The sequence below is a fragment of the Erpetoichthys calabaricus genome, chromosome 11 (assembly GCF_900747795.2).
Source record: "Erpetoichthys calabaricus chromosome 11, fErpCal1.3, whole genome shotgun sequence".
NCBI lineage: Eukaryota > Metazoa > Chordata > Cladistia > Polypteriformes > Polypteridae > Erpetoichthys > Erpetoichthys calabaricus.
The window spans coordinates 103,473,782-103,498,307 of NC_041404.2; the positions used below are offsets into that span (position 1 = coordinate 103,473,782).

At 37.7% G+C, this 24,526-nt stretch overlaps 2 protein-coding genes across 2 annotated transcripts in view; both read left to right on the top strand.

Moving 5' to 3' along the window:
* The first annotated feature begins 700 nt into the window (after positions 1–700).
* Positions 701–24,526, top strand: part of zgc:193811 (uncharacterized protein LOC559801 homolog) — a 125,572-nt gene continuing 101,746 nt past the window's right edge. The window contains exon 1 of the mRNA XM_028813663.2: positions 701–860. Within this exon, the coding sequence (XP_028669496.1) occupies positions 792–860 (69 nt within the window). The 5' untranslated portion in view covers positions 701–791. The remainder of the gene's footprint in view (positions 861–24,526) is intronic.
* LOC127529574 (uncharacterized) overlaps positions 15,902–24,526 on the top strand; it is an 813,564-nt gene continuing 804,939 nt past the window's right edge. Inside the window, exon 1 of the mRNA XM_051933553.1 lies at positions 15,902–16,012. The gene's annotated coding sequence lies outside the window, so the exon portion shown is untranslated. The remainder of the gene's footprint in view (positions 16,013–24,526) is intronic.

The following is a 24,526-nucleotide window of genomic DNA, read 5'->3' on the forward strand; positions in this document are numbered from 1 at the left end:
CCATTCTACTCACGGATATAGTGATTGCAAATCAGTAATTTATGAAACCGCGCGAGATCCTCTGAAACAACCTGCCTTATAGCTAGGTGCCAAGAGGCCTCACCTCATCATTAAGTTCTTTTTGTTTGTTGGACATTATTTACATTCAAATAGAAGTATACTTTTCTCCTCGGCCATTATACAAAGTCCCGCAAATGAGCTACTTCATGGTCTCATATACGCTAGTATAATTTGGTTCATCACTTTGCCCTCATGTGCGGCTTTACACACACTGAACTGATTACATATGATATATCAATCTTAATGTGTTCTGCCTTCGTTGATGTTACGTTTATCCGTCTGCATCAGGATTCCGGGTTGGAGGATTTAAAGAAATTATAAATCTGATTGGTTACTCTCAAAAATTAAACTTAACACATTTTAAGAAAATTGTCTAATACGGAACAGGACGTTTCCCATTTTCGAGACTATAATTTACCACACTGCAGAGTCCAACCCGCCTGCAGGTTTTTTTTAAAAAAGACTGACATTACTAAACTTAAAGATCCATTAGCCGAGGAAGATACTGCTACAGAGCTGTTTCGTAACTACATCGCTTCTATTATACAAATGTCACGAATGGATTAACCATTTAACGGAATTTGATTCTTCAAGTTGCTATTTCTAACTGGCGTGTATCGTCACAAACTATTACTAGTGCTGCTTCCACGGCAACGGATAAACAAACGGTGGCGTCCAAGACTTATTGTTTGATTCAGGCAGCTCCTTCTGTCCAAGGCTTCAACCTGGCTATGGTATCCAGTTCGCAGGCACCGCCGATCGGCACCATGGAAAACATGCATAAAACAGATCGAGTTGCTGTGAGTACCAGAACAAGCAAACCAAGCGCAACGACTGTCCTTCTTTTTATTTGTTATGTAAGAGTTAGGTAACGAATTTTCGAAGTGTGCAAATAAATTTCATTTTCGCTGGCTGGAAGCATATGGTTCAATGCATGAACTATGGAGCGGCAGTCTACTCGTGCAAACGAGCTAGGCGATAACCTGTAGTGCTGACATGAATTTTGAATTACTCCTTTCAGTGCTTTTATAGCACGGAAATCTCTAGAATCACTGTTAATTAGTCATAAAACATGCAGTTGGTGAAAGAGACGGGCCAATAACTAATTGCAAAATTTTAAAGTATATTAAAAAGGGAACCTAGATTCAGTCCCGAGGAAAGCACTGCAGCTAACAAATAAGAGATCCTGCAAATGGCCTCACATATAAAATTATATGAGAGGTGATATGTGCAAAGTTGATACTCAATTACAAACACGCACATTCGACATAAGGAAGTGTTGAAGAATTGATGTTCTAAGTTCGTTTGCGGCGTTGCTCGGGAAACAGCGTCCCATAATGCATCTTGTACCATAGGTTGACGTGTGTGCGCGTCCCGTCTGACCAATTTAGGCAATTTGTAGTAACATTTATTTGTAACTGTGTTTGGAGAGAAGGTATTTTGCCCGCTTGTGCGTAGGAAGCTGGTGAAATTGAAGACTTGTATTTAATGATAAAAGTTCAGAATTCGGACGAATAATCAGTCAGACATGTCCGTGTTATTTTATATAGAGAAGAACAAAAATGCACTCAACGGTTTAGAAACTTCGGGAAATCATGAATATTTTTTTCCTGTTTGATACCTTATCCAGAAAATTGCTATTTCTTTTCATCAATCTGGATAGAGAAGAACAAAAATGCACTCAACGTTTTAGAAACTTCGGGAAATCATGAATATTTTTTTCCTGTTTGATACCTTATCCAGGAAATTGCTATTTCTTTTCATCTATCTGGTATTTCTAAAATTATATAAGCAAGCATTTAAACGCACTTAATTGTTTTCAGAATCCACTGTTTAAAACGATTATTAAAATAATCTTAATTTGTATTTCAACAAAATTTCCACCTTTTACCATACGGGGAGGTCAAGGTTGGACTAACTTTGATATTTATGACCCTGAAAACTGTGGGTTTCCTTACATTTTATTGTTTCAAACTGGAGTTGTGCTTTTCATTTTTCTATTATGTACCTGGCTTGACTTAGTGTACTTTTCTTAATAATAATACTTAATATACCTAGTAACATACTTAATGTACTCAACGATTATACCTTATTGTCTTGAGGACCTAAAACGTAGTATTGATACATATACAGTATGATTGTTTGTCTGTAGCAATACGTATAATCATTGCTTTTAAAGTTATGAAAATTTTCAAAATGTTTGAAAACATGTTCATGGAAAACATTTCTTTTTTTAATATTGGAATTTAGTGATCCATCAATAATTGCAAAGTTAACCCTAAATGGGACTGTTGAAATCTTCAGCTAAGAAGATAAAAATTCACCTAATTGTGTTTCTGGGATGTGTGATTTGTGGAATTCTACATTAATTTTGAGAAATATTCAAATTGTTTAATGATAAAACCTCTTAAGTACTTTTCATATTAGACCTGTTTTCAGTAATTGCTTTTGTGCAGCAAAGCAGTACACATATTATTTTACATTGAAAGTCAACTGGGTTAATGTAAGTGTGTAAACCTTTAATAATAGTAACATCTGTATTGCTCATAACAAAACAGATTTTATTACACAGATGTTCTTGACTGCATTTAAGGAGAAAGCAAAGGTTTTTTTTTTTTAACTTTTGATCAGAACAGTGACAAGTATGGTATTCAAAACACAAAATCTCACTTTAAACAACTGCAAAAAGTGGAATGAATGGATAAGCTATATGGTTGGACATTTGAAATTTGATAGTTTGTATTGTATCATTTGTCTAAACTATTTTTTTTATATAAATATTTTGTTATAAAGACGATCTATTGAAAATCATGCAGAGCTGAATGATTTACTTTGACAGAAAAATTTTCCATGTTGCAGTCCCCAGGTAAAAAAAAAAAAGTATACTGAAGTGTACTAAATGCTAATGTAAGAAAAAATATACTTGGGTCAGGACAAATAAGTATATTCAAATGTGTTAAATTGGAACGAGTAATTTTGTGTTAAATGTATTTAAATTGTACAAAAATTGTAAAAACTTTATTTGTGTTATATACACTTGAACGTACTAAAGTGGGCTATTTTAATTGTACTTCAGTATAATTATATTGTTTTATGTGTAGTTTAAAAAAATCTATGCATACTTAACAATAGATGTATCTATTACAAGCGCACTATTATTACATTTTATTTTAGTAATAAATGTATTTGAAATAGTTGATAAAATACATTTAAAATATTGTTAGTGTTTGATCATACTTCTAAATTTATTTAAATTTGCAAAATAGTACATTATAATGGAACTTTAATTGTGTATTAAAATAAAAGTTACGTATTTACAATAAATTTAAAATATATTTTGTTATATTACATGACCACTATAATTAGATTTTAAATGAATAATAAATGTCTTTGAAAGAGTTGAATAAATGCATTTATAATATAATAAGTACTTTGCTTTTGTCTTATATATATATATAATATAGCTAAAATTATACTTTTATTGTGTTCCAAACATGTTAAAATATATATTGTGTAATCTGTTAAAATAATTTTTATATTATTAAAATAAATTAACAATTTCAATATGGTAAAATATTGTGTGAATAAATTAGTACATATGGAAAAAGTACAGAAATTTTAATTAAATGAAAGTCAACCTTTATTTTATAAAAATGATAAATAATAATAATATATAATAATAATTAATACATTTATTTATAATAAACTGAGGGCACTTAACTTTAGCCCCAAAACACAACAATATAAATTTAATCAAAAGTCAAATTAAGCTGTCTAACCCTTTTCTGGCAAAAGGCTTATTTATACAGAAAGCTCAACTAAACTAAAAGCCATCTCAAATAAAAATATCACTTCTTTTTAGAAAACTAGGGGGCTTCGCTCGCCAACCCCTGTGTTTGGTTAATCGGATATACAATTTAAAATTTTTTTTTCTTTGGAATTGTTTCAATTTCATTATTTGCACTTTTACTTTAAAGCCTCATTAAAAACAATATTTTTTGGAGACACATTGTGACAAAACAACGTATAACTGCCCGTGAGTGAATATTGTTTTTGTTTCTCTAATAAATAATCCGGCTTTTTCTAATGTTTGTCCCTGTGATTTATTGATTGTTATAGCAAAAGCTGTGCTCACGGTAAACTGTAAACATTTTAATACGAATGGCATACCACAATCTCCTTTGGTATGTAATGTTATTCGCGGAATATATACATTACCTTTCTTTTCGCCTGTTAAAATTTGCATCGCTTCTCCGTGATAATCAATATTCACCTGATCGAATTGTGTATTCTTTGAAATTCAAGTTGTCGTTGCTTTAACTGTTCCAGGACCACAAATTCTCATAGATACTGTAGCGACTGACATGATAAAGTGTCACAAACGTTTTACTTGAACAATCTCCGACTTCCTAACCCCAAACACAACTTTCTAGCACCCTCTCCAACCCCTCCTCCCCCGGGTCTCACCCCCCCTTACCGCATCAATCAATACCTCGCTATCAGTCTTCCGTGCTGTAGTCCGCCCTCCCTCAATCGAACCGAACAGTCACTTAAAACCAAAAAGGTCTCAGCCTGGCTGGGACGCTTCAATACTTTCGAATTCCACTGCTTTCATAATCTCTTATGTGCCTTTTTTTCTCTCCAACGCCTTTGGGTCTCTATTCTCTGTATTGTCCTTATACGCTTTATATGTGCTGAGAGCACATGATATGTGTGTACTATGTGCTTTTACACTACTGACAGTTTTAAGATGTGTGTGCTGTTATATGATATCTTTTGTAAGTAGGACGTGTCTTGCAAGAGTCTCATGTTTACGGTCCCCGCGAGACACTCTGTGGCAAGTCTCTTTTGTCTTGCGGGTCTTTTAAATGTCTTCTGAGAACTTCCGAGAAGACCACGTATTGTCGCTTTGCTTTTGCTTTCCAGGATTTTTTTTTATAATAGAGAGACATTTCATTCTTGCATATCTGTCTTGGCTCGTACATCAGAGGCAGATGAACTGGCAAATTTGGCCATAACCGCATCTGGGAAAACATGTAGGAAATAAAAATAAAATAAAAAATATTTTTTCTTTGCATTTTTTAAACTTGTATTACTTGTATTATTTTTTAAGCTGTGATTCAAGGATCTTGATTTTGCTGTGATCTTTGCAGAGTCAATGGAGGCTCTGATCAGGGCGCTCGAGAGACTGAGCGAGGAGTCTGAGTGTCTGGGCTTGTGAGTGTCCTGGATAAAAACCAAGGCCTTTAATGACCTCTTTGGCACAGCCATCAGCAGTTTGTCTGTTTGCGGAGAGAGTGTCGACCTTGTCCTTGTCGAGAGGTTTATTTACCTTGGCAGTGACATTCATGTCTGTGGTGACTCTGAAGTAAGTAGACGGATTGGAATAGCACTGGGGGGTCATAAATTAGCTGGAAAGGGGTGTGTGGTGCTCCCAATATCTATGCAGAAGGACGAAGGTCCAAGTCTTTAGAGTCCTGGTGCTTCCTGTCTTGCTATATGGTTGTGAGACATGGACACTATCCAGTGACCTGAGGTTTAGACTGGACTCCTTTGGTACTGTGTCTCTCCGGAAAATCCTTGTGTACCATTGGTTTGACTTTGTGTAGAATGAGCGGTTGCTCATGGAGTCCCAAATGAGGCACATTGCCTGCATTGTGAGGGAACATCAGTTACAGCACTACAGCCATGTGGCACGTTTCCCAGAGGGTGATCCAGCTCGTTGGATCCTCATTGTTGGGGACCCGAGTGGCTGGACCAGGCCTAGAGTTTGCCTACATAACACTTGGCTGCGGCAGATAGAGCATCATTTCCGGAGGGTGGGACTGGACCGCGTGTCTGCCTGGAGGGTTGCCAACCAGGATCCTGAGTTGTTTCGTCCTGTGGTGGGTGCGGCAACACACTGTACCAGTGCATGCTCCCCAACTTGACTTGACTTGTTCAATAAGTAAAATAGTAGGTGTTCCTCAGGTTATTAAGAAGTTCCGTGTCATTAAATAAAAGTGGAACGTAGGCTGGAACAGATATATACTGTTTGTATTTAGTGTTAGTTGGTCATATGTACTGTATATCTTCTTCAGTACGGTACAATATTTTAATCAACATAGTATAGTACTAATGAGGGAGACAAAATTTGTATGCATGCAAGTACACTGTATTATAAAAACATTTTAAAACAGTTTAAAAAGAAGAAAGGTCACAATTAAAGGTTAACACAGTATTCAATCAATATTTAATGCCAATAAAAATAGTGTGTTGGTTTGTTATTACAAACTATTGTATTTAGCTAGAATTTTTAAGACAACAAACACTATCTAAATACTTCAATTTGTACATTATAATCAATAACAATCTTTATTCATAATTCATTTCCAGTAATTTTTTCCAGCTATAAAGTACCTAGCTTGCAAGTTATCCATGCTAAACTGTCTTTTTAGAGGGGTTTCTTTTAAGGATTTCACTGTTATTGTTGATTCCATCAAATTTTCCCTGGAAAAAACTAAAATAGCCAACTCCTGTGTGAAAGAAGATATGCATTCTAGACCTGTTAAGCCTCTTGTAAGCCTTCTTTGGACCCATTATATTTGTACTGGCCAAAGAATGCTATATGAGAAGACAAAAAAGTACACACATTTATAAATGCATACTTTCTAACATAAAATATCAGCCATAAAGATGTTACCCACAAAACACATATTTACTAACATATTGGTATAACCAAAATGAAGTCATTTTCAAATATTTTAAACCTTTTAGGCATTTGAGTTAGTGGACAATAGTGTTGTCATAATACCAAAATCTCATACTTTGGTGCAATATCAGGTACTAAGATTCAAATAAACAATAGAATTTTTGCAGCCAATAAGCCTCAATGGTCAAAGCAATCCAGAAGTGCAGACTGTAGAATCAATACCATGAAAAATGAGTATTGAAAGACTTTTATGTATGATCAAATCAACTCTTTTGATGACTCTTCTGAACAATTCCAAATTGTTAATCATAAGTTGTAGCATACCATTTCTACATCTGTGTCTGTCATAGAAGAAGGAGGCTCCAGAGGTCAAGAGCACAGATGATGAGGTTCCTTTTTCCAAGTTCATCATGTCATGAATCACCTCTATGCACTCCTTCACAGATCTGATGTGCTCAGATAGCTCAAGAGAATATGTTACTGATATAACATCACATTATAAATGGATAACTGCAGTTATTTATGTTCTCAACATAAAAAACTGAAGCCCATGTTGTACACCTACCTTTAAGAAATGTTGGTGGCACAAGAGTGCATTAGAAGCTCACCGACATCACCTTTAACAAATTTGTCATCAACAATGTTTAATATGCCCATAAAGGCTGGTCTTAATGATGACTAGAAAGAACAATAACATGAATTTTGCCTGCAGCCAAGCATGAACAGCTGATCAGTTACTTGAAATTATACAATTTTCTAATCAGCATCTTACTAGACATGTTTGTGGCTTGACAGTGCTCACCTGATTCTGGACAGTAGTTTTTCTTCTGACGGTGCATTCTTGCTCATCTCCCTCATCCCTGTCTGCAGCCAGATGAAGTCATCTTTTAATCCATATTTCTGTATCCTGAGTTGTGGCTCTTGATGTAGAGTTTTTTCATGCTGCATCTAAAGAACTGTTACTATAGAGTCTGGGTCAATCAACAGTTGACATCTGGGTATTTGTCAGACATGAGCACTGACTGCATACAATCATAATGTTAAAAAAAACATGCTTCAAGGGTAGGCTATGTCTTTGTTGTTTATTTACATTAAATAATGTACTGAAAATGTAGTTGTATTCTGACAAGAAGCAATACTTACAAATTCAGATAGTTGTAAGATATTTGCATGCATTATTGGGTAAACGACTGGCTTTAAATGCATCCCTGTAGCTAGTTTGCAAGCATCACCAACTGCTTATCACTGTTTTTTATCCTGATTATGGGTTAGCATCACCTCTGGCTGAAGACAAAAGAGAAAAGCAGAATTTTATTCTGGTGACGCTCTGCCCTACAGACGCCAGTATGTTTCTGATCTGATTAAGGTCATACAATACTTCAAGTTACCCATGCTGAACAGGAAAGTTGCTGCCATTAAGTGTTCTTTATCATTGTCGTACTTGATTCGTAATCATAATACTCACTAGAGGGCTTCGCTTGCCAACCCCCCCAGCCTGAGCTACGCACCAGCCAATTCAGGTCTCTGCCACTCATGTATGTGGATTTCACTTTCACCAAACAACAAATCTTTTAATTCTTGTGAATACGCCTCTTCATTGGGAAGAAACACTACTTTTCCCTGATGGCAACACGAATTAGATGATCTACAAGTTTCTGACTTAAAGTTTAAATCCGAACAATATTTTCAATCTCTTTTTGCTGTTCTGTTATTTCACCGAGTAATAATTTCCATTTGTTTGTTCCATATAATTTTTTTGAGACTTTTGAATTTTAGTACATTCATTATCTCTAACCTGCTCTGCATGTGTATCATGCCAACATTTTTGAATTCTTTATAACATTCTACTTTGTCATCTACTCTTTGTCTTTTATTTCCAGCCCTGGGCGTGGTTAAATCTCTTGGCACAAAGTCTTGTCTTGCGGGACGTGAAAGCATCTCTCTAAAAAAGTCACGTCTCGTCCCAGGCTAAAAACTCTTTGTCTCGTCCCAGGATTTTTTTTATTATAATAGGCTGGTTTTACTGATTTTGGTGAACTAGAAAGTCATATGCATTTAAATTATGTAAGTATATAACAAACAGCAATAACATAAAATACATATCAGTTTCATTATTAAAACATGTCATTTAATCCTCCCAATACTTTTGTCTGGAATGAAGTTTGGCTGTTCGGTTTCTTTATTTGCACAATAAACAAAACACAAATAGGCAGAGCGGTGGCTTCCTGGCAAAAGGATATGGGGCTGGTAACTAGAAGGTTGCTGGTTCAAATCCTGGCAGTGCCAGAAGAATTGTTACTCCATTGAGCAAGGTCCTTAACCTGCAATCACACTAGGGGCACTGTACAAACAGATTTCCCTCTGACCCCAAGCTTATTTTCCCTCTCTGTGTGTCTCTGGAGAATACGCTGGGGTATGCAAAAAATTGAAGTTCCAGTGTAAGAAAGTGTATATTGTAAGAAATTATCAAACAAGGCTACATTTTTTTTCTTGAACCCAACCCATTTCTTCCAGCACAATCAATCCAGAAACCCCACAATAATTAAGAAAAAAAAAAACAATCTGATAACCCAACTGAATGACACTGCAATGTTTTGCTGCAGTCCAATCCACAATTAGGATGGGCATTACAGTAGAATGGACGTGTTTTGCTTTTTTAACATCATTTAGTACGTTGCCTATTGCATTTCGTTTAATGTTAGATTAGATCTTTTTTATTCATTAAATATTTTTTTCATATTCAGTTGGAGTTTCCGTGGTGGCCACAGGACCCTGAATAGCTGCTTATTTTGCTCAAGTCTTGAGTCAGCTATTGTTAGGTTATTCTTAAGATTTGTTCAAAAAGTAGTTTCTGAAAAGGAAAGTGACATTTAATACAAAACTATTGTCCAAGCCAAAGGAGAGACCTAAGCTCGTAAATGCAGAAAAAATGTATACATTTTTATTTGGTCAGAATACATTTAAGTTTACCTTTATTGGTTTGATTTATTGTAAATAACACAAAGGTACTCATTCCTCAGTAATTTTCAGTCGCGGATTGCTTCATTATGTAAGGCAGTGTATGTGTATCGAAATCATTATAAAAACTCACTAATCACAATATCCTTAATGTAAAGACTATGGAAACATGTTTTTCCATTTATTCCCTTCCAGTCATTTGGCCAATGAACTAGTCATAATTTGCCTCAAAATTCTCCACACCATGTTTCTAACATCAATGCCTCCTTGAATCCCAAGCAAAGTAATCTGTGAAAAGTTTCCATAAAAAAGAAATCACTGTAGCTCATAATTTCTTAAGATGTATGATCTAATAGAAATATGCACAAGAATCTGAACAATCAAGAAATATTGAAAATTTACTAAAAGTTCAAGCACCTATGTTAAATAAGTAGCTGCCCCCTCCGCCCTTGTAGCTAATCAATCTATAAGTAGAGCTATAGCAAAGCATTTTGCCCTGCCCTACATATTGCCAGATCCAGTACTGTCTGACCACAGATCATATTTGTAAAAGCTGTCAGGTTATGGGCACTTCACTTAGTTTTCAACAAAGATTTGACTACAGTAGCAGTCTTCAGTTCTCCTAAAAACTGACAAGCAAGATAATAAAAATAATATAAAGTATACAGATTGTCAGGGATGGGGTAAAACAACTTTTGATGTGTGAAATTTAAATTGTAAAATGGCAAACATGATGAAAAATGGAAAAATAAATAGATGAAAAGAGAGTAAGATCAATTTAACTGTAGGTAGGAATAAACTTTAGATGGTAAAGAAAAGACATTGAAAACAATGAGTCCTGTGAGCAACATTGTATACAAACACAAAGTTGCACAGATTCAGAATACTTTTACTTAAAATGTAAAATGTTTAGGGTATTTTTTTGTGCTTCACAGTTCTGTCTGGTTATCAGAGTTTTATTTAATGTGACAAACATGGAGGCAGCTAAATTAAAGAGAAATGGAGATAAATACTTATGGCCATAAACGTCTTGATTTGGTCAAACATTTTGTTGTGAGGTAGACCAGTTTCTAAACTCAGTATTTGGCATTTCCACACACTCTTGGGTTAAACGCCATTCCACTGTAGATGTGTAGATGTAGCATGTAGTTGAGTAATGTCAGGTTGATGTGGCCTGCACATTGTCATTGCATTTCATCAGAGTTCTCCATGGTCAGTGTGGTAGCAATTTAACATCTTATTAAAGAAAGAAACATCCTCTTAACAGGACAATTCATTAATCAGGCAGGAGAAAAGTTGTTCATTGTATCTTTTAATTACTCCTCAGCAAAATGCCTTGGAGGGAGCATTCTTCAGAAGCAGTCTGTTACAGCATGGTCAGAATGATCAGAATGGTCAGAGAAACAAAGAATAGAGGTTCATTTTATAAACTGTTGAATTTATATACAGTGTCAATCGATTCATGCAATTTACTCCAGTTGGTTCCTTGGTTTACACCCAAATGATTTATATAAAACTAGGGGGTTCCCCCCTGCTCGTTTCGCTCGCCAACCCCATGCCTGCGCTACGTGTCAGCGACTTCACGTCTCGCCACTCACGTTGTGAAGAGGAGGGCTGAACGCACTCCAAGGAGATACGGTCGCTCCTCCGAAACCCCCTTTTAAATGGTGATACAATGGGAAACAAATAGTTGTTTTTTTTTACCTCCTCTTTACTCGATCAGTTGTTGGATTGTTGCTGCTGCCGTGCCACATGATCTGCATCTCGCATGGCGCTTTGAACATTTAAAAGCCTGTACAAGATATTTGTTATCTATTGGCATATTTCTGCATGCCAAAACCAATAGACCTTGTGTTAGTATTCCTGATAGACAATATACAATATAATACAATACAGTTTATTTTTGTATAGCCCAAAATCACACAGGAAGTGCTGCAATGGGCTTTAACATGCCCTGTCTCTTGACAGCCCCCCAGCCTTGACACTCTAAGAAGACAAGGAAAAATTCCCAAAAAAACCTAGTAGGGAAAAATGGAAGAAACCTTGGGAAAGGCAGTTCAAAGAGAGACCCCTTTCCAGGTAGGTTGGGCGTGCAGTGGGTGTCAAAAGAAGGGGGTCAATACAATACACAGAACAGAACAAATCCTCAATGAAAAATAAAAATTTTTAGAAGTACGGAGCAGAATTTAACAGTAGATGATATCACATAATAAGATTTGGATAATTTTAGACTCCTGGAGACCTCATCCATCAAGCTGCCTCCCCCATTTGGCCATTCCACGTCTGAAACAGTGTTGGGCCAGCCAATCTGATGAAAGGACACCTCTTTCTCACGATTCCTGCGATCTCCATCAGGGATGACTTTACCTTATGCAGGCAAAACAACTTGGCAGGTGGGCCGTGGCACCAAGTGCCACATTTGAGTACCGAGAAGAGAAACAGAATAGGTGAGGGTTAGTATCCAATTCTAACTATCATGTTACTTGTGTTTTAGTGCTAATGACTAACAACAGAGATGCAGTATGTACAGTTAATCAGAAGCTCTAATCAGTTTATGCTAAACTGAAGTAGTGAGTCTTCAGCTGGGATTTAAAAGCTGAGACCGAAGGGGCATCTCTTATAGTAGCAGGCAGACAATTCCACAGTTTAGGGGCCCTGCAACTAAAAGCTCGACCTCCCATTGTTATTTTATTAATCCTTGGAACCATAGGCAGACCAGCATCTTGAGATCTTAATGTGCGCTCTGGTTTGTAAGTCATGATAAGTTCAGACAAGTAAGCCGGACCTCGGCCATTTAATGCTTTATATGTTAAAAGAAGGATTTTGAAATCTGCCCTAAACTTAACCGGGAGCCAGTGTAAGGATTTAAGAACTGGAGTTTTGTGTTCGTATTTTCTTGTTCTTGTAATAATTCTTGCAGCCGCATTTTGTATTAACTGGAGGCTGTATAAAGAACAGTTTGAACACCGCATTGCAGTAGTCAATTCTACTAGAGATAAATGCATGAATTAATTTCTCAGAATCCTGTTTATTTAGAAAGTGCCTTAATTTCCTAACATTTTTAAGAAGGAAGAAACATGTTTTGGACAACTTTGTAATATGCGCTTTAAATGACATGCTAGAGTCAAAGATAACTCCTAGATTGCGGGCTGATTCAGTAAAATTAATTGGGATTCCAACTGAGTTAAATGATGACAAAATATTGTTATGACCAGCGTCATTCCCTCCAACAATTAACATCTCTGTTTTATCTGTATTTAAAGACAAGTAGTTCTCATTCATCCACTCCTTTAATTCGCTAACAACTAATTAAAGACAACATCGGAGAAACTTCATCTGATTTAAATGAAAGGTATAAGTGGGTGTCATCTGCATACGAGTGAAAATTAACATTATGTTTCCTAATGATAGATCCCAGTGGAAGCATGTAAAGTGAAAAGAGTAAAGGTCCCAGTACTGAGCCCTGCGGGACACCATATTGAACTTCTGTGTATAGTACTGTCAGCACATTTCTGTACATATTGGAATCGATTTGATAAATAAGAACTAAACCAAGCGAGCACAGTGCCTGTAAGCCCAACATCATTTTCTAGCCTGTGCAGTAAAATAGAATGGTCGATGGTGCCAAATGCTGCACTTAAGTCCAACAACATACAGGTGCTGGTCATAAAATTAGAATATCATGACAAAGATGATTTATTTCAGTAATTCCATTCAAAAAGTGAAACTTGTATATTAGATTCATTCATTACACACAGACTGATGTATTTCAAATGTTTATTTCTTTTAATTTTGATGATTATAACTGACAACTAATGAAAGTCCGAAATTCAGTATCTCGGAAAATTAGAATATCAATTAAGACCAATGCAAAAAAAGGATTTTTAGAAATGTTGGCCAACTGAAAGGTATGAACATGAAAAGTATGAACATGTACAGCACTCAATATTTAGTTGGGGCTCCTTTGGCCTGGATTACTGCAGCAATGCGGTGTGGCATGGAGTCAATCAGTCTGTGGCACTGCTCAGGTGTTATGAGAGCCCATGTTGCTCTGATAGTGGCCTTCAGCTGTTCTGAATTGTTGGGTCTGGCGTATTGCATCTTCCTCTTCACAATACCCCATAGATTTTCTATGGGGTTAAGGTCAGGCAAGTTTGCTGGCCAATCAAGAACAGGGATACCATGGTCCTTAAACCAGGTACTGGTAGCTTTGGCACTGTGTGCAGGTGCCAGGTCCTGTTGGAAAATGAAATCTGCATCTCCATAATGTTCATCAGCAGCAGGAAGCATGAAGTGCTCTAAAACCTCCTGGTAGACGGCTGCGTTGACCTTGGACCTCAGAAAACATAATGGACCAACACCAGCAGATGACATGGCACCCCAAACCATCACTGACTGTGGAAACTTTACACTAGACATCAAGCAACATGGATTCTGTGCCTCTCCTCTCTTCCTCCAGACTCTGGGACCTTGATTTCCAAAGGAAATGCAAAATTTACTTTCATCAGAGAACATAACTTTGGACCACTCAGCAGCAGTCCAAAGGCGAGACGCTTCTGACGCTGTCTCTTGTTCAAGAGTGGCTTGACACAAGGAATTTGATAGCTGAAACCCATGTCTTGCATACGTCTGTGCGTGGTGGTTCTTGAAGCACTGACTCCAGCTGCAGTCCACTCTTTGTGAATCTCCCCCATATTTTTGAATGGGTTTTGTTTCACAATCCTCTCCAGGGTGCGGTTATCCCTATTGCTTGTACACTTTTTTCTACCACATCTTGTCCTTCCCTTCGCCTCTCTATTAATGTGCTTGGACACAGAGCTCTGTGAACAGCCAGCCTCTTTAGCAATGACCTTTTGTGTCTTGCCCTCCTTGTGCAAGGTGTCAATGGTCGTCTTTTGGACAACTGTCAAGCCAGCAGTCTGCCCCATGATTGTGTAGCCTACAGAACTAGACTGAGAGACCATTTAAAGGCTTTTGCAGGTGTTTTGAGTTAATTAGGTGATTAGAGTGTGGCACCAGGTGTCTTCAATATTGAACCTTTTCACAATATTCTAATTTTCCGAGATACTGAATTTGGGACTTTCATTAGTTGTCAGTTATAATCATCAAAATTAAAAGAAATAAACATTTGAAATACATCAGTCTGTGTGTAATGAATGAATCAAATATACAAGTTTCACTTTTTGAATGGAATTACTGAAATAAATCAACTTTGTCATGATATTCTAATTTTATGACCAGCACCTGTAATTACAGTGGAGTTTCCTTCATCAGAGGATATCAGAATGTCGTTTACAACCCGCGTTAGTGCCGTTTCTGTACTATGACCAGTGTGAAAACCAGACTGGAATTTCTCAAATAAATTGTAATGCGTAAGGTGTGACTGAAACTGATTGGCGACTACTTTTTCTAGTATTTTAGAGAGAAACGGCAGATTTGAAATAGGCCTATAATTATTTAGTATGTGTGGGTCTAGGTCTGACTTTTTAAGTAATGGTTTAATGACTGACACTTTTAGTGTATCAGGTACTGTGCCATGCAATAATGAACTACTGATAATGTTTAGAATAGGCGCTGCAAGAACATTCATTGCACTTTTTACTAGTTTTGTTGGCACTGGATCAAGGGAACAAGTAGTGGGCTTCATTTTAGAAATTAAAGTTAAGACTTCCTGCTCAGTTACAGGATTAAAATTATTAAAGTGCTGAATGCAATGTGAGACAGGGTCTGCTAAGCTAGTATTTGGTTTGTAGTGTGATGCAGATATCTGGGATCTTATATTTTTATTTTTCTCATTGAAGAAGTTCATAAAGTCTGTACTGCTAATATCTGTTGGTATTTTGTACTGTTGATCTGAATTTCCATTTGTTAATTTAGCCACTGTTCTAAACAGTACCTGAGGATCTATTAATGTAGAATAGTATTCTGAGCGAGCTTTAAAGAGGACTTTTTTATATTTATTATAAAAATATATTATAAGTATATTTCCTTTCTTCATATTCGTTTATATTTTGAACTATGACAATTTTATCGTCAATTTTAATACAGCAATCTCCTTCATAAACTCAATAAAAACAAATTCAGATTCGAGGGTTTACATGTTTGATATTCACAATAACGCCCATGTTTACTAAAGCACACTAACAGCCTTATGATGAGCCAACTTTGCTTAATACTGGGTCATGCATGGATCCAGTTGTCATTGTCCATGTTGGAACAAATGACATACATAAGGGTAGTCTGTCAGTTCTGCGATCCAAATTCAAAGAGTTAGGTACCAAGCTGAGGAGCAGAACTGACAAGGTAGTCTTCTTCGAAGTCCTGCCTGTGACACGAGCCAGTCCAGGTAAGACTGAGGAGATTAGAAGGCTTAACGTGTGGCTCAAATCTTGGTGCACGGTAGAAGGGTATAGGTTTATCGGGTATTGGGACTCCTTTTGGAACAGATAAGACTTGTTCCGCCGTGATGGGTTACATCTGAACTGGAGGAGCACCAATGTATTGGGGAGGCGTATGTGTAGGCTAGTCGAGGATTGTTTAAACTAGGGAATGGGGGGGGGGGCAGGGAGTTTAGGACAGGCCAGGTTTAGATCTATACATGGAGGAACAAACAATGGGGTAGAAATAAAAATGCATAGTAATGTAAATTCTAAGCAAACATTTAAATGTAGAAGGAGTAACACATTACAAATAGATTGCCTTAATGCTAGAAGTATCAAAAATAAGGTAAGTGAGTTGGAGTTGTATGTAGCAGAGCATAATTATGCATAGCATAATAATAACGGAAACCTGGTTAAATAACAATGATGGGGATGAGTGTAACATATTTTCCTCTCCGGGAAAGATGTCTTACTTTAGGAGTGTGTTATAGACCACCCAATTCAGACAGTAATTTCAACACACATCTTTTTTAGTAATATCAAAAAAGCAAGTTTACTGGGAGATATTATAGTCATGGGGGACTTTAATTATCCAAATATTAACTGGGATAACCTTGCAGATGGAGGAGTACAAGAGCAGGAGTTTTTAGAATTACTCGGTTACTGTTTTTTAACACAGCATGTTAAAGCACCAACACGGGGTGAAGACTGTCTGGATTTAGCATTTTGTAATGATCAAGATAGTATTGAGGGTGTAGAAGTGATTGAACCACTAGGGTCAAGTGACCATAATATAATACAATTCTCAATATTTTCTAAGAGTGCAGATGCAACTTGGGATTAATAAAGTATCTATCTATCTATCTATCTATCTATCTATCTATCTATCTATCTATCTATCTATCTATCTATCTATCTATCTATCTATCTATCTATCTATCTATCTATCAAAGACTAAAATTGTTAAGTTGAACTTTGGTAGGGCTAATTTTGACCAGATGCGACAATGCCTAAGTAGGATACACTGGGATAAGCTTTTAAGTGTGGAGACAGTCGAGGAGTAGTGGAACAGGTTTAAAAATGTTTTACATGTAATGCAGGACAGATACATACCTAAATTTGGAATTAATCAGAAATTTAAAAAAAACTCCACGGTGGATTAATAAAAATTTAAAAAAGAAATTGCAAAGGAAAAAAACTGCTTTATTAGGCATATAAGACTAATGACTGCAAAGTGAATCGTAGCACATATGAGAACATGAGGGCAACCATTAAGAAGGATATCAGGGAGGCTAAAAGACGGTTTGAGAGAAATATAGCAGATAAGGCAAAAGAAGACCCTAAGAGATTCTTTCTGTATTTTAGTAGTAAAAGAATAATCAAGGAGGAGGTGAAGTGCATCAGAAATAGTATAGGGGAATTAAAAGATACAGACAATGAAATAGTGGATGCCCTAAACCTACATTTTTCTGAGGTGTGAGCAAGTGGATAACCTCCCAGAGGTAAACGCGACTACTAAGGAGGTACTGAGGGATTTGGAAATTGTAGAGGGAGAAGTGCTGCTCAGATTAAATAAGCTGAAATCAAACAAATCACCAGGACCAGATATTTATCCTCGAGTTCTTAAGGAGGCTAGTGAGTACATATATAAACACTTGACACATATTTTTAGGAAGTCATTGCACACTGGAGAGATTCCGAAGGACTGGAAAATGGCAAATATCATCCCATTATATAAAAAGGGTGACAGGGCAGATCCAAGCAACTATAGGCCAGTAAGCTTAACATGCATCACAGGAAAATTAATGGAAGGAATTATTAAGGATAAGATTGAGCAACACCTGGCAAGGACAGGAGTTATTCTGAACAGTCAGCATGGGTTCAGAAGAGGGAGGTCGTGTTTTACTAACATGCTGGAATTCTATGAGGAGGCAACAAAAGGATATGATCAAAGTGGAGCATATGATATTATTTATCTGGACTTTCAGAAAGCATTTCATAAGGTGCCACATGAGAAGTTGGGCATGAAATTAAAGTAAGTGGGAGTTCAGGGTGATATTTTTAGATGGGTGCAGTATTGGCTCAGACACAAGAAGCAGAGGGTGATGGTGTGAGGAATCTCATCAGAATTGACCGATGTTAAGAGTGGTGTTCCACAGGGGTCAGTGCTAGGGCCGCTGCTATTTTTAATGTATATAAATGATTTAGATAGGAATATAAGTAACAAGCTGGTTAAGTGTGCAGATGATACCAAGACAGGTGAATTCGCAGATAATTTGGAATCCTTTATATCATTACAGAAGGACTTGGATAGCATACAGGCTTGGGCAGATTTGTAGCAGATGAAATTTAATGTCAGTAAATGTAAAGTAATACACATAGAAGTAAAAATGATAGGTTTGAATACACAATGGGCGGTCAGAAAATCGAGAGTACACCTTATGAGAAGGATTTAGGAGTCATAGTGGACTCTAAGCTATCGAGTTCCCGACAGTGTTCAGAAGCCATTAAGAAGGCTAACAGAATGTTAGGTTATATAGCACGAGTACATGTCCAAGGAGGTTATGCTCAACCTTTATAATGCACTGGTGAGGCCTCATCTTGAGTACTGTGTGCAGTTTTAGTCTCCAGGCTACAAAAAGGACATAGCAGCACTAGAAAAGGTCCAGAGAAGAGTGACTAGGCTGATTCCAGGGCTACAGGGGCTGAATTATGAGGAAAGATTAAAAGAGCTGAGCCTGTACAGTTTAAGCAAAAGAAGATTAAGAGGTGACGTGATTGAAGTGTTTAAAATTATGAAGGGAATCAGTACAGTGGATCGAGACTTATTTTAAAATTAGTTTATTAAGAACATGGGGACACAGTTGGAAACTTGTTAAGGGTAAATTTCGTACAAACATTAGGAAGTTTTTCTTTACAAAAAGAACGATAGACACTTGGAATAAGCTACTAAGTAGTGTGGTAGACAGTAAGACATTAGGGACATTCAGAACTCAACTTCATGTTTTTTTGGAAGAAATAAGTGGATAGGACTGGCGAGCTTTGTTGGGCTGAATGGCCTGCTCTTGTTTAGAGTGTTCTAATGTTCAATGTTGCTTAAGTAAAACAATTTTACATTTATAATATTAAAGTATACAAAAATATACCAAACTATACTTGTGACATGTATACTTGACTTGAAGTATGCTTAAGTACACTAAAACAAAGTCACATTTATAATATACTATTTAAAGTATACAAAAATTACACAAAGTATACTTGATCACAAGTACATTAAAGTTTGAGTACGGTTAAGTATACTAAAGGACATTTACTTTTATTTTGCAAATACACACAAAATACACCAAACTGTACTTCTAAAAAATATACTTAAGTTCAGGTATGCTTAAGTATACTAAAATATATTTCCATTTAAAATATACTTTAAGTGTACAAAATTATAATTAAAGTGTCAAGTTAGGTTAGGTCATGTTGGGGAGCATGCACTGGTACAGTGCGTTGCAGCACCCACCACATGATGAAATAGCTTGGGATCCTGGTTGGCTTTGTTCACTAGGGTCTGTTAGTGGGAGAAAATGAAATATATACATGGGAAGGACAGCAATTGCATGTTGGTACATTAAGGGAAAGATAGTATGGCTGCAATAACATTAAAAAATTTGGATATGAGCATCAGTAGGCTTTGAGCCCTAGTAACCAAATTACCCAAACTATTCTATAACATTTTAGTAATTAATTACCGCTGTGATGCTGATCTTTCTGATCATAAAATAAGTAATTACAATAGCAATTGTCGAGAAGAATTTATAATTAATTGTAAAATTACAATATTTGAGGGTTCCTCTACAGTACCTCTTTCTCTTGCACCATTTGGCTCAAAAACTAATCATCACATTGTCATCTCATAACAGGCTTAAGATTCGAGTTTGGTATTTTTCTGTCCAGCCGTTTTACCTCTAGACTATCCTCAAGAAACTGTGACACACAGGCACACACCCATCATCGAGATATTGATGTTTTCAGTATCAGAGGACCCTAAAATCCGTTGAAAACCGAAGATCTAAATGTTTGATGAATCTAAAGTTTTGGCTCCTCCCCTACAGACAATAGGTTATGGTGGGTGAGGGCGCAAAGTATTTCATGATTTTTTTTTTTTTTTTACTATCTCCAAAAAAAAAATCTGACCACCTTCACATGGAACTAACACTTAACATTATTTACATTAATTTAGTTGGTTTTAGCAGATGCCCATTGTCCTGTACTCTGCCTCAAGTGCCCTGCCCGAGTCGACAGTCAGATAAACTACTTTCCGATGACCATGCAGACAAGAGTTTCCAGTTTGCTTTGTTTCCTGAAGCCAGCTGAAATAGAATAAAATTACAAGCAAATCATAAACACAGAATGATGCGAGAAATCATTATAAACAAACTCACAGGACAAACTTGGTAACAGAATTACTTATTCTTATATATATACAACAGACGTTTATTCAGAGTTGGGGAAGCACTTTTGCCTCACTCCCCAGCAGCAACACAGTATTAAGTATCAAGCACACAATAGACAATACAGTCCTTCCTTTCCTTTTTTCTCTTCTCTGCTTCTCTTTACCCTCAAGCTAAGTCCTACTTCCTCCTGACTCTGGCTCCTTAAATGTAAAGTGAAGCAGCTCCTTTTATACTGTTCCTGGGAGTGTTCCAGGTGGCTTGTTAGGAAAATCTGTGATCACTCCCAGGAATGGTTAAAATCCATTGTAGGGCTCTGCAGCTCCCCTTGGTGGTTCCCACAGAACACAACAGGACTGTCCCAAACTTCAACCACCATGAAGCCCTGCGGGGATCCATGGAGCCACAGCAACCCAGGGGGGCTGCCCTCTAGTGCTCCAGGGGAAGCAGGGTCCTATGAACATCTGCTCCCCCGGCCCTTCTAGAACATCGGCCTTCCAGCTGGGCAAAATATATATATATATATCTATTATATAAAAAAATCTTAGGTCGAGACGTGATCGTCTCGGAGAGACACTTTGAAGTTCCGCGAGACTACTTGCATGTCACGTCCTACAAACAAACAATTTCTCTGAAACACTTTACCTTTCTCTCAGTTTACTTCTCTGTCAAGATGCCAATGTAACCTGTATGTGTGTGCTAGACCATCAATTATGTTGTCTGTTTTTTTTTCAGAATTTACTGTCTTAATCTTCTTTATTTATTTATCTGGTTTGTACAATGCTATATACTGTATATTCTGCCGTTCTTTATTATATTCTGTAAGTGCCTTGAGCATGGGAAAGGCGCTATATAAATAAAATGTATTATTATTATTATTATTATTAACATCCCGCGAGACAAGGAAGTGAGACAAAAGGACAACTGATGTACAGGCTTTTAAATGATCGTCGCGCATTATGACATGCAGATCATGCAGGCCACAAAAAGTTCTCTAGTTTTTCAATGTAATGTTCTGTAGTGACAGTGACCGTTGCTCCCCACTCTTCAACAAAGTATGGACCTATAATGGCAAATTCTGCAATGATGCACCAAACTGTAACATGCTCACTGTGTAGGGGCCTCTGATGAAGTTCACGAGGGTTGGTTTCAGCTCAATAGGAAAAGTTTTGCTTATTTACGCAACCATTCAAATGGAACCATTCAACTCTCTATGGCTCTTCCAGTCTCTCTCAGTGAGTTCCTGCATTACCATTATTTTGTATGGATGGAAATTAAGGTCCTCATGCAAAATCCTCCTCAAAGACGTTGTTGGAAATGCCCAAGGCAGAAGCATATTTGCGCACTGAACATCTAGGAGACTGCAAAATTGATGGCCTTACAGCTTGGATGTCTTCAGGTGTTTGTATAGTCCGAGGATGGCCTGGAGATTTTCTGTTCAATGTTGTACCTGTGTGTCTAACTTTAGCCACCCATTGAAGAATTGTTTTCCAATTTGGGATTTCACCATTATGCTGAATGCTGAAGTGTGTTTGGAAAGCACGTTGTGTAGTATTGATTGGGTCGTTGTTTTTGAATGACACTTCAGCAGCAAAAGCACAGTGTGCACTGGACCAAGGCATTTTGACAACTGAAAACTAGGGATTGCCTATCAAAGGACCCCCACCTCAACCTACTCGGCTGCCTGTGCCTCATGCAATGACCTTGAGAAATGTGGCACTTCATTTTGGCTTACCCTGTATTTATATATCTTATATTCAAATGTCTACGTGTGGAAGTGTGTGTGTCTCTCCGTCCCAGAACTGAGAGGTGGAGTCAGGGTAAGGGCTCCACCTCTGAGGATACACAAGTAAGGCCAGCACATCCACAAAACAAAACCTCCGAAGAAAGAGTCATTCACTTAGCAGCTAATACGGAAGCGAGGCAAGCACATTGGCAAAATGGCATCCCTTTTACTTTTCCTCCTGCCGCTAATACACAAGCACGGCAAACATGTCAGCAAAACGAAACCTCCGAAGAAAGACAGTCGCTTAGCCGCTAATGCATAAATGATGTGAGCACATTGACAAAACAAAACCTCCTAGGAGACAGATGCCCAGAGTAGTTTCCTTCAATTACCTGATACCTCTACATTTCAATTTTTTTTCTGACGATTTCAATAGATTCCAGTACCCCATGCTTTTTACAGCACAGGCTTATACAGCTAGTATATATATAGCTATCTATTATATAAAAAAATCTTGGGTCGAGACGTGATCATCTCGGAGACACACTTTGATGTCATGGGAGACTAGACATTACAACCTTAGGAAGGAAGACCCATGAGACGGTGACTTTTGCATGTCACGCCCTACTTACAAACAATTTAAAACAAGTTCAAGGACATCTAACCTCGCGGTTGTTGGAATGCTTTTGGCAGACACACTTCATGTGCTCCCAGCTCTTAAAAATGTTATACGTTCTAGATGGCACGTGAACGACTAAGCGAAGAAAAAAGAGCAGCACGTCAAAAAGAGACACGAAAGAACTGGAGAGAAAAGGTTGCACAACAGAACAATAATAATCTATGTGCAAATTCAGAAAATAAGGAAAGTAATAATCAGCCCGGACCAAGTGGAATTGAAAAGCTCATAGGTCAAATCCGGGTCAGAAATAAAAGACTTCATAATGATGTTCAAAAACGTTGGAGCGATACATATGCAGAGCAGGTTAGAGATTATGAAAGTAGGAAAATTCGAAAGTATCGATAAACAGATAATAAAGATTGCATTAGCACAAACAAACTGAAATTATCCATCCATCCATCCATTTTCCAACCCGCTGAATCCGAACACAGGGTTACGGGGGTCTGCTGGAGCCAAGCCCAGCCAACACAGGGCACAAGGCAGGAAACAATCCTGGGCAGGGTGCCAACCCACCGCAGGACACACACAAACACACCCACACACCAAGCACACAGTAGGGCCAATTTAGAATCGCCAATCCACCTAACCTGCATGTCTTTGGACTGTGGGAGGAAACTGGAGCGCCCGGAGGAAACCCACGCAGACACGGGGAGAACATACAAACTCCACGCAGAGAGGACCCGGGAAGCGAACCTGGGGCCCCAGGTCTCCCAACTGCGAGGCAGCAGCGCTACCCACTGCGCCACCATGCCGCCAACTGAAATTATTACTCGGTGAAATAACGGAACAGCTAAAAGCAATCGAATATATGGACATAGGTGATATGTCAGAAGTATGTACTTTCAGAGCTCCTGAGTCCGTGGTGTTTAGTGTTAATCTTTGTTTGTCTTTGTCAACTAGTATAAGAAAAGAAGAAAATTTAAGTGATAATAGTACACAGAAATACATTTATGAGCGGCAAATCCTGCTCGATTTCCGAAGAAAATGCAGCGAAATATCCAGTGAGGTGACAGAGACGCACCACAGCCTTTGCTTACTTCGGCAGCCTGAGAACGCAAAACGCTAGCGCAGCGATCGGAAGCAGAAATGAGGGAAACGTGGCAGTGTTAGGACAAGACTAAAAACTAACCCCACCAGACCTGCAATAGTGTCCATTCTGCTTGTGAACGTCCGATCGCTGGACAACAAGATGGATTATATAAAGCTGCAGCGGGCCAAGCAGTGGGAAATGAGAGACTGTTGCATCTTTATTTTCACTGAGACATGGCTCTAGGAAAATATTGCAGACTCGGCCATCCAGCTAGATGGACTGACCATCTTCCGAGCTGACAGAGACGCCTCTTTGTCCGGTAAGACCTGCGGGGGAGGACTGTATGTTTATGTGAACAGAGAGTGGTGTACGAACGCTACCTCAGTTGCGCGACACTGCTCCCCGCTGATAGAGGCTTTATCGGTAAGATGTCAGCCTTTCTACCTGCCGAGGGAATACAGTTGCGTGCTGGTGGTTGCCATCTACCTCCCGCCTAGTGCAAATGCTAACCAGGCACTAGTGGAACTCTATGAGATCACCAGCAAACTGCAAATGACACA